This window comes from Mustela nigripes, chromosome X (assembly GCF_022355385.1).
Source record: "Mustela nigripes isolate SB6536 chromosome X, MUSNIG.SB6536, whole genome shotgun sequence".
In the NCBI taxonomy this organism is placed as follows: domain Eukaryota; kingdom Metazoa; phylum Chordata; class Mammalia; order Carnivora; family Mustelidae; genus Mustela; species Mustela nigripes.
Window position 1 is genome coordinate 507,486 of NC_081575.1, and position 17,833 is coordinate 525,318.

The following is a 17,833-nucleotide window of genomic DNA, read 5'->3' on the forward strand; positions in this document are numbered from 1 at the left end:
CTCAGTGGGTTAAAGCCTCTGCCTTCAGCTCAGGTCATGATCTTGGGGTCCTGGGATTAAGCCCCGTATTGGGCTCTCCACTCAGCAAGGAGCCTGCTTCTCCCTCTCTCTCTGCCTGCCCCTCTGCCTACTTGTGATCTCTCTCTCGGTCAGATAAAGAAATAAAATCTTTAAAAAAATTATACACCACAATCAAGCAGGATTTATACAAGGAAAGCAAGGTTAACTCAACATCCAAAAATCAATTAATTAATGTAGTACATAATATCAATAGACCACAAAACCAGGGGCCTGGGTGGCTCAGTTGGTTAAAGCCTCTGCTTTCAGCTCAGGTCGTGGTCCCAGGGTCCTGGGATCGAGCCCCGCATCAGGCTCTCTGCTTGGTGGGGAGCCTGCTTCTCACTCTCTCTGCCTGCCTCTCTGCCCACTTGTGATCTCTCTCTGTCAAATAAATAAATAAAATCTTTAAAAAAAAAAAAAAAAGACCACAAAACCAAAAAGCATATGATCATCTCATGATCACATGATCAGTTGCAGACAAACTATTTGACCAAATCATATGGAATACCCTAAAAAATACCACTGGGACTAGTAAACGAGTTTGGCAGGATTGGAAATTATAAAATCAATTAAAAATCTATTGTATTTGCGGGAGGAGGGAGGAGAAGGGGCCGATGCGATGGCTAGTCTTTACTGTAAGGAAGAAACTTCACAGGGCATTTTGAGTAAGTTAGGGTAAAGGCTCAGTGGGCCAACTGGTGGGGCACCAGCTTGTAATGGGTTCCAAAGCTAGGGTATCACTGGATCTTGCCTTTGTCCAGCCAGAAAAAGATGAAGGCAACATCTTTGTCCTCTTCAAAGATGCAGCCCACTATCTGCTTGTTGGTGATAGATGGGACTAAATTAGGGTCTTCTTTGGTGCCTGAAGTTGCCTGTGGGGCTAGCATGCCCCTTCCCCTTCATGAGTCATCATGACCTCCCTCTCCAGCCCGATTGCCTGCCCGTCTCAGTAGGAACACTACATGCAGATGCCATAGATGCCATTGGGACTGTGGGCCCTGAGGTCATGCATGGCCAGCACACCAATTCCATGAAGTAAACTTGAAGCCATCACATCCACCACAAACAGCCTTTGTTGTATTTTTATGCACTTGGCAATGAACAATCTGAAAATAAAATTAAGAAAACAACTCCATTCACAATAGCATCAAAAAGAATAAAATACTTAGAAATAACTTAACCAAAGAAGTGTAGGACTTGCAAACTGAAGACTAAAATACATTGTTAAAAGAAATTTTAAAAGACCTAAATATGTGGGAAAATACCCGATGTTCAAGCATTAGGAGACTTAATTTAATTTAATTTTGTTAAGATGAATATACTCTTCAAAATGATCTATAAATTTAATAAAATCTCAATCAATATCTCAGCTGCCTTATTTGAAGAAACTGACAAGTTGATCTTAAAATTCATAGAATTAAAGGAGGCCTCAAATAACCAAAACAATCTTGGAAAAGAACACAGGACAAGGACTCATACTTCCCGATTTCAAAACTGCTACAAAGCTACAATTATCAAGACAATGTGTTACTGGCATAAGGCTACACATATAAACCAACGGAATAAAATTGAGAGTCCAGAAATAAACCCATAGTCTATGGCCAGTTGATTTTCAACAAGGGTGTCAAAATCATTCAATGGGGAAAGAATGACCTCTCTCAACAAATGGTGCTTGGACAACTGGATACCCATATGCAAAAGAATTAAGTTGGATCCCTACCTCACAACATATTTGAAAATTAACTCGAAATAGAGCATAGCCCTAAATATATGAGTTAAAACTATGAAAATCTTTTAAGAAAGTCTAGGAATGAATCTTCACGACCTTGGATTTGGCAAAGTACTCTAAGGCATGACACCAGAAGCATGAGCAACAAAAGGGGGGCAAGGTAATTTCTATTTCATCAAAATTTAAAACTCTGTGCTTCAATGGGCACCCTCAAGAAAGTGCAAAAAGGGAACACAGAATGGGAGAGATATTTACAAATCATGTATGTGATAAAGAACTCTTACAACTCAACAATAAAAAGACAAATAACCCAGTTTCAAAGTGGGGAAAGGATCTGAATCTACATTTCTTCAAGGAAGATACACAAATGGTCAATAACCCTAACTGTCATTAGTCTTCAGGGAAATGCAAATCTAAATCACAATGGGCTATACCGCTTCACACCCACTCCTCGGATGTCTAAAATTAAAAAGTCAGAAGACAACCAGTGTTGAAGAAGATACAGAGAAATAAGAGCCATCATACTTTGCAGTCCCTATGGAAAACAGTCTGACATTTCCTCAAAGCATTCAACATACAGTCACCACCGAACTCAGGAATTCCACTCCTAGATTTAAAGCTAAAAGAATTCAAAACATGTGTTTAAACAAATATTTGTAGACAAAATGATCATAGCAGCATTATTTATAATGGCCCAAATGTGGAAACAACCCAAATTTCCATCCATAGATAAATGGATTAATAAAATGGTACTTCCACACAATGGAATACTACTCGGTCATAAAACTGAATGTGAATGAACTTTTAAAACATTATGGTAAGTGAAAAAAGCCAGTTATAAAGCTAGAAAGTGTCTCTGTGAAAAGAAGCCACATATTTTATAATTCCCTTTATATGAAATGTCCGGAATAAGGAAATCTATAGAGACAGAAAGTAGATTAGCTGTTTCCTAGGGCTAGGAGGAAAGGATGATAGGAGGTGATGGGCCACAAGGTAAGGGTCTGTTTTGGGGATGATGAAAATATTTTAAAATTGAGTATGGTGATGGTTGCACAAGTCCATGACTATACCAAAAACCATTGACTTATGCACTTCAAATGAGTGAATAGTATGAAATGTGAATTATATATCAATAAAACTGTTTTTTGAAGATTTTATTTATTTATTTGGGAGAGAGCACAAGAGGGGGGAGAGGCAGCAGGAAAGGAAGAAAACTCCATGCCAAGCAGGGGCTGTGACCAGGGCTCAATCCCAGGATCATGGGATCATGACCTGAGCCGAAGGGAGACGTTTCACCGACTGAGACACACAGGAGCCCAATGTTTTTTAATTGTGTAATGCAATGATAAGGAATTACATTTAAAAAAAATAAAAGAAGAAGAAGAAGAAGGGCACCTGGGTGGCTCAGTGGGTTGAACCTCTGCCTTCGGCTCAGGTCATGATCTCAGGGTCCTGGGATTGAGCCCCGCATGGGGCTCTCTGCTCAGCTCTGCTCAGCGGGGAGCCTGCATCCTCCTATGTCTCTGCCTGCCTCTCTGCCTACTTGTGATCTCTCTCTGCCAAATAAATAAATAAAATCTTAAAAAAGAAAAAAAAGAAGAAGAAGAACAGGCAAAAGTTTTGAAGAGGTTATTCCCAGAAGAGGAAATGCAAATGGTCAATACTTGAGAAATGGTATTGACCTCATTAGTAGTCAGGAAAATGTAAAACAAAGTAATGAACGCCTTATTTAACTACATCAGAGTGGCAAGAATTCAGAAAGAATATAACATGACGCTTGAATAAAAATTGTGAAGAAATCGCCTTTTCACATATTGCCAAGTAGAATTTATATCGCTAACTATTTTTACAAGGTATCGTGCCCAAATTCATTACATTTAAAATGCTCATCCTCTTTGACTTCTCCGTCCCTTTTGGAAGACTCTATCTCACCAAAATAACGTATGTGTGACTATAGTTAGAATCATTATTGTAGCATTGTCATTGCAAAAGGAAAGTGGGCTGGAAATGGAGGATATTTATGATTCTTTATTAATTGCAAAAAGCAAACACTAAAGTAATGGTCCAATTCTATTCAATTTTTGTGACACCAAATAGCAATACATTTTTATGTGTATGTATATTTGTTTGGCAATACACGTAAAAGAATATATCCCAAGCTGTTAATATCTTAATAAGGATGGATCTACTTTTTGTGTGTACATTTTTGGATTGTTTTGCTAGTTTGAATGAAAAGGTATTCCTTTTGCTAGTTGGAGATAGAGAAAAAAGTTAATTGAGAAGGGGCGGTGGGTGGAGAAATTAGAAAGGAAAGGAAGGCGCTGGGTTCCCTCCCCACCGACCCCCGCGGCTGTTTCTGTGTGCGCTCCTTTTACAGACAGTGTGGCAGCCCCGGCAGTCGCGTCTACGCGCGGGATTACAGTAACTCGGTTGTCAGTGATGAGTCAGAGTGCGTGGTGCTGATGCTGCTGCCATTTCATCACCTCTGCGAGCGCAGCATCCATTCCTTCGCTCTCCCCGCGCCGGGGCCTACCTCGCCTCAGGCTCCCAGGCTAGCGATGTGCTCGCGGCCGATCTAGATCCGGACCAAGCCACGCTCTCCGAGGCCTCGGCTGGGCGCCCCTCTCACCGCCCACGGCCGGCCCGGGCCGAGGAGACCTGCTGAGCCCCGGCCATGGAGGCCATCTGGCTATACCAGTTCCGGCTCATTGTCATCGGGGATTCCACGGTGGGCAAGTCCTGTCTGATCCGCCGCTTCACCGAGGGCCGCTTTGCCCAGGTTTCGGACCCCACCGTGGGGGTGGATTTTTTCTCCCGTCTGGTGGAGATCGAGCCAGGAAAACGCATCAAGCTCCAGATCTGGGATACCGCGGGTCAAGAGAGGTTCAGGTGGGGAGCGCAGCCGGGCCGCGAGCAGTGGGAGGGTCTACTCGGCTTTGCACAACCCTTGGGGAGAGAGGACTTCCTGGTCCTGCAGTCGGCCCCCGTAGGGACGATCCCAAGGGTCTGGGGATTTCTGCTCAAGCCCACCTTCAGCTGGCCGGGAGTTCAGTGCCGGGAAAGAAACACCCTGGCAGGGAGGGCCAGTCAATAATACGTATTGCTTGCACCACAATTCCACCGATCTGCCCCTTAGTAGCTAATAAACTAGCTGGAATTTATCAATCTCAGTCCTTATGCTACATTACTTTCAAAACTGTTTCCAGGTCATCTTTACAAAACTGACAGGCATAGACAGATGATATACACACATAGCTACTTATAGACATAGATACAGATATAGAGATATAGAGATAATCGTGATTATATGAAATAGATACGGATGATTGATTCCTTCTTGCAACCAGCACACATTCGGAAATCATCCACTACATGCCAGGCACTGGGCTTGTTTCTGGGGAAACAGCCTGAGGAAACACACAAGAGGATGCCTTGTAAACAAAACAGACAAGAGCCCTTCCCTTTTAGAACTTCTGTGCCGGCATAGTGGAAGGAAATACATAAGCAGTAATTATACAAAAGACTGTGTGGTTCATATTCAGATGCCCACACCCTACTACAACGCTAAGCATATAATGAGTAGTCAATGAACAGGTATAATTTTCTCCTACAACCCTTTGTTTTCCCTTGTAGTATGTATCATGTGTAATTATATGTCTGAACATACAGAAAGCTGCCTGGAGAGGATTACCCAAGCCAAGACAGGAAAAGCCCAGGGACAGGAAACAGCATGTGTAAAGACAAGTAACAGAGCAGCGTACACAGAAAACTTGGAGAGATCAAGTTGAGCTAATGTCACATATGGCAGCAGGAATTAGGTCAAAAGGACTCAATCGCCTTTATTCATTTCCAAATATGTCTGTCATTATTTATTCATTTATCTATTGAACACTAATTGAGCATAGAAAATACTGGTTAGGTAGTTGAAGAAGAGTAGAAAGAAGAATTTACTACAAACTTGGCCCCACCCACACCACCCCCAACTTCTGCAAACAACACTGTGGCACATACCCTTGCACAGGATCAACTCTGAATTCGTGATTGCATTTCTTGTATTAGAAGTGAAGAAAGGGTTTTTATATGTTGACAGGAATCTCTGTCTCTATGATCAGCCTTTTCATATCCACTGCTTATTATTTATTGGGTGATATTGACTTGAAAGAGTTTTTTAATAGATTATTACCCTTTTCTGTCATGTATGTTGTAAAATATTTTCCTGGTTTGTCATTTGTCTTTGAACTTCAAGAAAAGTTTTTGATGAATGGGAATTTTAATTTTTAGGTAGCCTTATATTGTGTTTGGAAAGGGCTTTTTTCCTTTCTAAATACTTACAAACCACGAATATAATAATGTCTTTAAGAGTTTTGATAGGGATCTACAGCTTGTTGACTGTTTTCCTGAACCAAGTTAGTCACAAATCAAAACCTTTGTTCACATTGAATTTTCTGATTACACCTGCCATTCTCCATGAACCCTTAAACATAAGAGAATTAGAAATGCTGCCAGTCTCCAGGGCTGATTTGCCTGGTTTTAGAGACTTGAAGTCACTGGTAACGTTCATTCTTACTATCATCTAACTTGGAATCTAATTCCCTGAACGATGTTTGTTCTCTTATCACTGGGCCATTGGTCCTAAGCCTTAAGCTGTTGAGTCCCTCATTGTTTAACTTTTTCATCCAAGGAGACAGAAAACCTAAAAACAGATGTAGATCAAGAAGCACAGTAGTGTAAAACAAGTGATGGTAGAGGCAACTTGTTCAACAATTTAACCCTCCACTAAGCTCTAATATGCTCTAAGCCAAGTACTGTGACTTATGTGCGCTCCTCAAACCAAGAAGTTAAAATATCAGAGGTTTCTTCTGTTTAAGTACAGCAAATGTTTTAGAACCTAAACCTTTAGGTTTTAGAGATACTCCCAGCACACTGCTTTAAATAAGTTCTATCAGTTTAAGGGGAAATTTTTGCTATTTAGGCAGTTCTTCCCAGGGGTAGCTCCTGACTCAGCCTCTCTGAAGTGTGTCAGGAAATGGGGCTGACAGTCACTCTGCTCGACACCACCGCAGACCATTCTGATTTTTCCCCTTTCCACATGGCCTAGAAAATAAAAAACAAAGCATGTTTCTCCTCAGAGAAGAGATGGAGGACCCTCTTAGAGTAAAATAAGAAGTGTTACCTGGGGGAAAATGGAGTATATTGCAATACAGCTATATATACTCATAAACATTTTCTGTCAACTACCATAAATTCATTTCTAATCTTTTTAAATTCTGTTTCAACTACTTCATAATAACCTGTGACTTCGGAATCCCATGTTGCCAGGGTGGGACAGTAAGCTGTAGTTCTACCTGAATTGAGAGAAAATGCCTGGAAGGCCATGAGCGTTTATTTCTAGAAGACGCTGTCTCTTAGTTTTGCCCAATTGAAAATTCACGGGTCATTCATTACAGAATGGCACTCGCATTCCATTCTTTAAACAAAAGATCACTCTTACTAAAGGACTGTGTCAGTGCACTGCGCGAGCTCACGGAAGTACAGGGGTTTGGGCACGGCCTTTATGCTTTACTTCTTTCTTGTGTTTTAGATCCATCACTCGCGCCTACTACAGGAACTCTGTAGGTGGTCTGCTCTTATTTGACATTACCAACCGCAGGTCCTTCCAGAATGTGCATGAGTGGTTAGAAGAGACCAAAGTACACGTTCAGCCCTACCAAATCGTATTTGTCCTGGTAGGTCACAAGTGTGACCTGGATACACAGAGGCAAGTGACTCGCCACGAGGCAGAGAAACTGGCTGCTGCATACGGCATGAAGTACATTGAGACGTCAGCCCGAGACGCCATTAACGTGGAGAAAGCCTTCACAGACCTGACAAGAGACATATATGAGCTGGTTAAACGGGGGGATATTACAATCCAGGAGGGATGGGAAGGGGTGAAGAGTGGATTTGTACCAAACGTGGTTCACTCTTCAGAAGAGGTTGTCAAATCAGAGCGGAGATGCCTGTGCTAGTCAGCTGTCTGGGCCCCGAAACGTGCTCTCCCACCTGAACTGCAAAGCGATCCCAACGAAGAGAATCCCTGCGTGACCGACTGGACTCGACCTCCATGTTACATACCAAGTGAGCCTCCTCCTCAAGGGGCGTCTGACTGGCCGTGGGTGGGTGGATGTGACTGAGGGGCTGCTCCGTGTGCCCTTTGCGAACCGCGTTGTCGAGGGGCTGAGGTCCGGGGAAACTTTTCCAGAAAAATACACCCTCAGACAGGAGAACTATCTCTTGGTGTTTCCGCTCATTCATAGGTCACAAACATAAAGAAATATGTAAAGGGGGGAAAGGATCCCACTGGAAACCATTAGAACTAAAACGACTGTGAGATCAACGTGATCGGTGAGAGTCCCGACACCGGTGTGTGCGCTGGGTTTGGCTAGAAGGTACCAATTGGCTTCTAAACAGCTCGTCTGTAGAACGAGGGGCACAGAGCGGCTATTCACTAAGACCCTTTTAAGGCCTGTTGTTCTAGTAAAATCAGTGTGGCTCTGAGAAGGGAGGCCGTTCTACATACTGTTCTTACCACACTCCAGAAAGCGCACCCCCGTGTGATGGAATAGATGACCGTGTACGTAGAAGAAAGAAACACTGTAACCCACGCCGTACCCTCTGTCCCTCGTCCCAGGCCTGGAGTCCACCCGCCCGCCTCTCCAGGGGCCGAGCAGCTGTGTACAGGGGCAAACGTTTGCTAATCACCCGTGTACTGAGACCCACACCTCACAGTCCCTTGAATTAGTTACTGATCAGCCCAACAGGCCTGTGAGGTTCTCTTCCCCATTTTACACGAATTTTACAGAGTAAACTAAGAAGCAGGAGATGCACTTGGCTAAGGGGAAGGTCTCCTGACTCCTCGCTTGCTCCTGCTGTCAGATGAACAAACTGTCACTAACTTGTTTACTTTGGAAGAGATATGACTGTAAATACATGTTCTCTACATGTTAGGGTATGTTTCCTTATTGCTTACGACTCAGCTACAGTCCTGAGGGAACCTGGGGACGGACCGAAACGTAAAGCCAGTTCAGGTCTCACTGACAAGAGGGCTTTAAATGAGAGACTCATTGCACACTCGAAACACATCAAAACTGTGTGGGCTCCAAGTGTTCTTATCACTGAAACACAGTGGACATATTCCTGCAAGGAACCAAATACAGCAATGGGGAGTGGGCTGGGGATAAAATACTCACCTCACAATGACCTTAGCCGCCTGTTTGCCATATACCTACACTGGGTCCTTGTCTACCCTAGAGTCAGCTCTTACTTCTCAGGTGAACAGACATCCAATGCATCAGGAAACTGAAACGGTTGGCTTAAGCTTCCATGATCTTCTTGAAGAGAAGTCCTGCTTTAAATTATTCTTTGGACTGTAGCCAGTTGAGCTAGGCAAAAGCCATACTTTTCACAGTAAGAAAACAATTCAGAATAGTCATGTTTCTCACATCCATTGTGACAGGAAAGCCTGACAAGGGGAAATTGCTTTGACACACAATGTCGAACTTCGGTATGAACGTGACTGAATCTGAATGTCTGGGAATTACTTCAGCCAGAATGAAGCAGCCCAATAACAAAAATTATGGAAACAAACCACCTTGGACCAACCTACAGCATCAACTACAAGTGAACCAACCATCGTCTCTGCGTTCACTTCCCCTGACCAGCTTGGGCGGATTGTGGTTTCAGAAAGCAAATAGAAGAGGGTCAGTGGGACTAATGCAGTTTCATCAACTACTGTAAGAAGATTCCAAAGGCAAGATTATCCAGTAGAATCTGTCAGTTCCAAAAAAAAAGGATAGAAACAAAACTTCTCTACAGTTTTCTTGTCTAAAATACATTATATGTATACTGTTCTCATTCCTTGCATTTTTTAAGGCAGGTTTAAAGATACTCAGCACAGGATCCAGCAAAGGTGGCTGAGCTTAATTACTTAAACAAGTTCTAGAAATTTTAAAAATCATTTTAGTAGCATTCAGTGCTGTTGTCACTGCAATAAGTGGGTTTTAGAGAATAAGTGTGAAAAAATCAGGTGTTAATACAATACTATGGATAAAGCTTTAGAAGCTATTTTACTACATAGGTCAAAGAAAAGACCAACTAACTTGTAACAAAGACCACCACTGCATGCTGGATTAGACTGTCTCCTGTTCCAGAAAAAACTGTAAACTTTTTCCCTCACTTTGTTGTGCATTGTAATGCAATGTGGAAAAATGTTTTCTTTAGCTGTATGTGAATGAGAATTTGCTTGTATTTAGTAAAATGGTTGATTATGTGACTGTGAGATTTCAAGTGTGTGTTGTAGCTATTTCCACTGGAGGGTATCAATGAGGTAGGACACACACCACACAAGCAGTGTTCACCGGCATCTCAAAGCGAGAACAAGAATGTAATTTTTGAAAGATATAATCATCACTTTGAAAGTCACAAAGCCCTCACTACTGCCTGACAATCCCTTACCACTTTTGGAAAAGTTGGTTCTATCAAGCCTAAAGTTGAATGGCTGCAATTTTTAGTCAGGGAGCTTAATTAGGACACCAGGGAGCTGATGGCAACTATTGTCATCCCTGGAAAGTGCTCTGTTCCCCAGGCTAGATTGCCTTAGCTGTTTCTGGCCCTACTGTATGGGTTAGATTTACTGTATGGGTTATGTTGTGCTTTTTTTGGTCAAGATCCCTTGGAGGGTGGGGCCCAGATTAGAACAGTGCCTCGGGTTTACAGTATATATTTAGGGGAGAGAGAGGAAAAATAGGAAAGATGTTTGATGCTTGAGCCTGGGCACACGAAGACTGTATCATTTTATCATTTGTAGAGTCCTGAGTGAAGGAGGGAAAACCATCATCTCCTTAAAATTGTCCCTAAAATCCCCAGGGCCTGTTCATCTTTTCTTCAGTGAATTTCTTTGGTGGCTTTATTCAGTCCCACGGCTGTAAATACCACATGTAAGTCAATGAATTCTGAATGTAGACCTCCAGCTGGTCTCTGTCCCATGGATTCCAGACCTTTACAACCAACTGCCTGCCCAGTATCTCCATTTGAAAGTCTGTTAGGCACCAGAAATCTAACATGTTCTAAACCAAGCTCCCAATTTTCCTCCCCAAATGTGTTCTTCCCATAACCTGTCCTCCCTCAGTATGTGGCAAGTTTGTCCGCGTTGCATGTATCTGCTTATGCTGGCTCTGCCTCAAACGTAACCAGAATCTGACTCTTTGGGGAGATGTTGAAATGTTCTTCAAATGCACCAAGCACATTCACACCTTAGGGCCTTTGTACTTGCTCGTTACTGTATCTTTACTGGAATTCCTTTTCTTGAGATAACTGTCTGGATTTCTCCCTCACCTCCATCAAGTTCTGAAACCAACAGCCTCCAAAATCAGCAAGCAGCTTCCCAGTTCTAGAAGTTGTTCTTGACAGTTCAACACAGAGTGTAAGTCTATAGTCGTCCTGGGGAACAATAAAGTTTCAGGTGTCTGGTAAAGGGCAAAGAAACGTACTTAGAAGGAGAGAATGGAAAACCTGGGGAGTCTAGCTTCACTGGAAGGAGTGGACAGTAGTATCACAATGTAGCAGTGGATTCAGAAAGATTATGACTAAAATATATTCATGGGATTCAAGGGAGCAGGAAGTCATGAGTGGCCTTTCTCAGCATAGCATCTGTATACCAACCCCTAAGGAAACTGTTGTTCTCAGTTCTGCTGGAGGTCCAACTCTTTTCTTTCTTCAATTCTTTTCTTGCTCTCCATTCTCTCCTCTACCTAGACAATCTTACCTTTGCTCATAACTCCAGTTACTGTCTTTGCATTGAGGACTCCCAAATAGAGGACTCCAGCCCATTCTGAGCATTGTAACAATATAGCCTACTTGCCTACTAAACCCATACACAAATTCCTTATACTCAACATATCCAATATGAAATCAGTATCTGTCAGACTGTGTTCCTTCCACCCCAATATTTCTCATCACCATAAATGACACCACCATCCATCCATATGTTCAACACAGAAACTTAGCAGTTACCCTTAATCCCTCACTTCTCCCCGCCCCCCACAACAGATCCACCATCAGGCACTCTCAGCTCTATCTTCGAAATATATCTATCTCCATTGCTAGAACCTTCATCCAGGCTTCTACCAACTCTTTCCTGAACTACTTCAATATCTTCCTAAGTTCTCACCTTATTTTCTGTTCTTATTCCCAAAATACAACCTCAACATAACAGCCAGAATGGTCCTTTCAAAACAGAAAACAGATCAAGTCATTCTCCTGTTAACAACCCACCAAGGGTTTCTCAGCACATTTAGAAAAAAATCCAAATAAACCTTTTCTTTCTTAACATGGCTACAAAGGCCTTGCATGATCTGGCCTCGGCCTACTTCTCCCGTTGTAAGTTCCACAAACATAAGAATCCTATTCATCTTGCTCACCATTGTTTCTGCAAACTCCAACGTATATATATGCTTGAATGACTCATAAATACTAGAATGAATGCTTGTTTTATTGCCCTACTTTAGTTCAATGACCTTGACTACTACTTCACTCCATAAACACACACATGGCCCTATCCTGAAGCATGACTAAATTTTATACAGCCTCTGAAACCCAGGAACCCAACCCTTGTGGTGTCTGTCAGCTGCATTCAAGTCATTAGCTTCCAAAGAAAATGATTGTTTAAAGTTTGGTCTATTTCCTTTTAGACTTTTTATTTATTTAATTTTATGTAATGTTATTTACATAGTGGTTAAGAGTATGGATTTTGAGTAAAACCAACATGGGTTCAAATTCTGAATCTACCAGTTAATATACATGTGATTCAACTTCTCAGAGTCTCACTTTACACATATATTAAATTGGACAATAATAATATTCACCTCAAAGAATTGTGAGGATGAGATGAGATAATCCATGTAAAGTACTTAACGCTTAGTAAATGTCACAGAGTAAACATATTCACAAAATGCTTGGGATTTGTTATGTGTTTGCATCTATATGAATCTTTTTCATAAATGATAACACATACTGTGCTGTTATCTTTTGCAGACATCCAGTATATTTTTTGTAAATACCTATGAAGGCAGGAACTGTCCATTTTTCCCTATTATTGTATCGCTACAGTCCATTAGTGCCTGGTACATGTTTGCTGAATGCAATCAGGAAAAGAGCTGACATACTGAAGATGACAGACGTAGAAGAAATCTGGATCTTTGATGATGGCAGTGAGCTACGGATTTAATTACCCTTAGAGCTACTCTATCTTAAGATTCCATATTCCATGAGATAATGAATCACTTTTTAGTTTATGCCATTTTTCTCTGCTTGTAGCTGAAAATCTCCACATTGATACAACAGCATTATACTGTGTGCACAATCAGCTATTTAATTCTCACTGGTGGATATTAGGTTATGTACGATTATCTGCTGCTACAAAGCGATTCTATAATGTATATATATCTTTGTGTATGTATACATATCAAGTCAAAATCATAAAAGTAGAATTTATGAAACAAAGAATATACCCATTTAAAACTTTGATAAAATCAATCAGATTGCTCTCTAGTGAGGTTTTACTGAATGCCCATGAACAGTGTGTGATAATATCTCTAATGAGTATTATTTCTTTAAGATTTTTTATTTACTTATTTGAGAGAGAGAGCATAAGCGGGGGATGAAGCACAGAGGCAGAGGGAGAAGCAGGCTCCCTAATGAGCGGGGAGCCCGATGCGTGGCTCCACCCCAGGACCCTAGGATCATGACCCTAGCTGAAGGCAGATGCTTAACAACTGAGTCACTCAGGTGCCCCTATAATGAGTATTATTGCCAATCTTTGAACTCTGCAGATCTGAGACAATATATATTTTAAATTTGCATGTATTTGGTGATTGGTTTTCTGTTGCTTGCAGCTGAATATAGTACTGATAAAAAAGTGCTGGTTTTTCTCTTATTAATTAGTAAGATTTCCTTACATATGGAAATCAATTTTTTATCCACCATATATGTTACAACATTTTTTCATGCTGGGGACAGCTGGGTGGCTCAGTGGGTTAAGCCTCTGCCCTCGACTCAGCTCATGATCTCAGGGTCCTGGGATGGAGCCCCACATCGGGCTCTCAGCTCGGCAGGAAGCCTGCTTCCTCCTCTCTCTCTCTGCCTGCCTCTCTGCCTACTTGTCATCTCTGTCAAATAAACAAACAAAATCTTTTTTAAAAATTTAAAAAACAATTATTTTGTCACATTTTTCTGACTTTTAATTCTATGGTGTTTGGTATTACATAACTCTTTAATATCTAATAGATAATAGATAACATCATTATTTAATAATCATATTTTACTTAATCATCATTTCACATGTTGTCTACAAGAAACAAAACAGTTGTCTCAAAGTTGGGAAACCAGGTGGCTGGGGACAAGGTGCAAAGAAAACTCAATGTCTGTTGGAAAACATTTTATTACTTTTGACTTTGGTACCATGTACTTTTTTTTTTTAATATATAGCCTGGTCTCTTGAGGTTTTATGTCCAAAGTGTCAGTTTAAGATAGGCCTTCTGCACCCAAATACTAGAAAACCATTTTCCGACAATTTGCCATAATCCCTTTACGGTTCCTTTAGGAACTGACTTATGGATAGCATGTGGAGATGGGGATAACAACTATTTTCCCCAAATGACTGGCTATTTACTCACCACTGTCCATAGCATACTTCATTGTTTTTTCAATGGTTGGAAATTTTACTCTTCAAATATTGAATTGTCATATATACATGAGTTTGTTTTTGCCTCCCGTTTTATAGTTCATTAAATTGTTTGCTTATGAAGGTCCCACTACTGTGTTGTTGTAGCTGGCTAATTACACAGTATATTTTTTTAAGATTTTATTTATCTATGTGTCAGAGAGAGAGAGAGCACAAGCAGTGGGAGCAGCAGGCAGAGGGAGAGGCTCCCCACTGAGCAAGGAGCGCAATGCGGGACTCGATCCCAGGACCCCGGGATCATGACCTGAGCCAAAGGCAGCCGCTTCACCGACTGAGCCACTCAGGCTTCCCATCCACGGTGTATGTTTATTATCCTTTTTCCCTTCAAAATTTTCTTTGATATTCCCATGGAGTACAGTACAACTTAAGAATAAATGTGCCAATTTCTTTCCCATTCATCTGATGAAAAAGCCAGACACAGAAAGAAAACAACTGCATGACCTCGTTTATATGTGGAATATAAACAAACACACAGAAGCAGAATGCGTAGGTTGTGGGGACACACTGTACAGCATGAGGTCTCTAGTGATTGATAGTAGACTGGCAATGTGCTATGAAACTAGATTTCAATTGCTCACCATGCACACTTAAAGGCTTTAGCTATTGTCTGTTTATTCCTAGATATTTTATAATATTGATAGATTATAAATGATATTTATATTTTATTTGAATGGGTTTTCTCATTACATGTTCTAATTGGTCATTGCCAGTGTGTAGGACATCTGTGGATACATGTATGTTTACACCTTGTATCTATTACTTCAGGCTTTCAATTGATCTCTTCTGAAGTTTTCTAGGTAGACACTGTAATCTACAAATAATAATTTTCTCTCTTCCTTTTGAATATTTATATCACTTCTTCTTTTCACACTGGCTAGAATATGGATTAAATGCTTCTAGCATTTTTAACCTTAAATTGCCTTGATTAGGTTATAGAACTTTTCACTACATTACTATTTTACTAAGACCTTTTACAAAGAATGTATGTTGAGTTTTTCTTTTTTTTTTTAAGATTTTATTTATTTATTTGATAGAGATCTCAAGTAGGGGGAGAGGCAGGCAGAGAGAGAGAGAGGAGGAAGCAGACTCCTCACTGAGCAGAGACCCCAATGCAGGGCTCGATCCCAGAACCCTGGGATCATGACCTGGGCCGAGGGCAGAGACTTAACCCACTGAGCCACCCAGGCGCCCCAACATGTTGAGTTTTTCAAATGTCTTTCTTATACCCATTGAGATGATCAAATGTGTTTTTCCTTAACTTATTATTGTAATTAACTGTATTAATAAATCTGTTTAACCATATTTCTTTACATTCTTGGAATAAACTGTACTTATTCATGGTACATTTTTTAAATGGCTTAATTTACTAATATTTTATTAGTAAGTAATATAGATCTTTGTGTCTCTATTCCTGTTTGAGATTGGTTCCTAACAGTATTTCTAAAAATTCCACAGTGGCACCATGGTTATTCTGGCCTCATGAAATCATGAAATAGATGAAAGTAACATCTAGAATAGTTAAATAACAGAGCAATCTGCTGCCTGAAATTTTGATAGAACTCACCCATAAAAGCTTTGGGGTCTAGCATCTATCTTCTTTCCTATCTTCTTTCCTTCCTTCCTGCATCTAGCTTCCTTCCCTTTGTAGATGTTAAACAATCCTTCCCATTTATTTCAGGGTTATGGTTAGATTCACTTTTAAGCCATTAGAGAGTTTCATTGTTCACATATATTCCTTGTCCTTCCCTGGAATAGGGTTAGGGTTAGGGTTAACCCTCCTATAATCTAGGCTTGATCATGTGACCAGCAGTGACCTAGCTAGAACCTCATTCATCAGCTTGGATTCCAGAGTGCAGTGAGCATGGAGAAGAGCCACCCGACCTGTTAGTAGACATGCAGCACAGAGGGACTGGGAATGACTACCACAGTAGCACAGAGCTTACATCCTGGGGAGTAAATTTTGCTAGTTTATATTTCCCTTGAAAGTTATCCATTCCATCTAAATTTTCAAATATATTGGCATACAGCTGTACTTAGTATAACTTTAAAAACCTCTGTATTGGTTCATAGAAACCTCTCACTTGTGATGCTTTATGTTTATGGGCTTTTTTGTTTTGTTTTTATAATTCACAGTTGTTAGAGGCTTGTCTACTTTTATTGGTATTTTCAAAGAACCAGTTCTTGGTTTTATCAATTTTGCTTGTTCTGCTTTCTAATATTTTATTTTTCACGTTATCTACATAAACTTATACTTTGTCTCTTTTCATGTGAATATTTCTCTGGTATTTCACATGCTAAGTAATTTTTAAATGTACTCTGAACATTTTAAATATTATGCAATTCTGGGTCTTAACTTCTATGGAGAATGGTGGTATTTTTGTTTTAGCTGAGAATTTCTCTGGATAAGTTCAGGTCACGTGGCCCATTCTGTCCTCTGTGTGCTGTCATTCCAATGGCAGTTCAGTTTGCAAAGCTTTTGCTGAGCTACTTGGATCTTTCCTGTGCTCATGCACTACACAGTAGCCAGTCCAGAAACTGGGCAGTAGTCTATCATTTTGTTCAGTTCTTCGGTATGCTGAATAGGAACACATATGAACTCAGAAGCTTGCAACCAGCACTGGGGCCACTTTCCCAAGCTCCTCCCTCTCTCCAGTTCCCAGGGGCTTCCTTTTCCTGGCTTCAACCAGAAATCCCAACCAAGCTGCGGCAGAATGGTTTGAGATTGTGATTAGGAAGGGGAGGAAGTGACTGGTAATGATAAGGTCACAGGTGTGCCTGTGGGAATAAGTGGCTAAGGAATGCTCTGGGAGAAGGACAAGATCACTTGACCTTAATTGATGGAAGCAGCAAAGTTAGTGTGCTGGACATTTGGCTTTTTATTCTGAGTCTAGCATCTTGGGCTCATATTTTCATCTGAATTCCCTGTTTTTAAGCTTACTAGTGTTCTCACTGCATTAAATCCTAAATGACCTATAATTCTAGTGTCTATTTTTTTACCTCAAAGTTATTTCAGTGTTTAATTTTAAAATGTTTCAGATTTATTAGATTATTAATTTCTAACTTCTGAGTTAGGACTAGAAAATGCGGCCCAGAGGATTTGCCTGTAAGTGACTGAGAATAGTGTATTAAGACTCCCACTAATGTTTTGCCCCATTTTTTCTTGAATTTCTAACACTTTATATATTTTGATATATTAGATACACATTCACAAAGCTTTCATCTCTGTCATAAATGGTACCCTCACTGGTGCAACATGATCTTAAAAA

The 17,833-nt window shown here is 40.7% G+C and overlaps 1 protein-coding gene across 1 annotated transcript; it reads left to right on the forward strand.

Moving 5' to 3' along the window:
- The first annotated feature begins 4,212 nt into the window (after positions 1–4,212).
- RAB39B (RAB39B, member RAS oncogene family) lies at positions 4,213–10,100 on the forward strand. The gene is made up of 2 exons (XM_059385540.1): positions 4,213–4,678; positions 7,371–10,100. Exons 1-2 carry the CDS (start codon positions 4,464–4,466, stop codon positions 7,795–7,797), a joined length of 642 nt encoding a protein of 213 aa, XP_059241523.1. The 5' UTR covers positions 4,213–4,463; the 3' UTR covers positions 7,798–10,100.
- Positions 10,101–17,833: the final 7,733 nt, after the last annotated feature.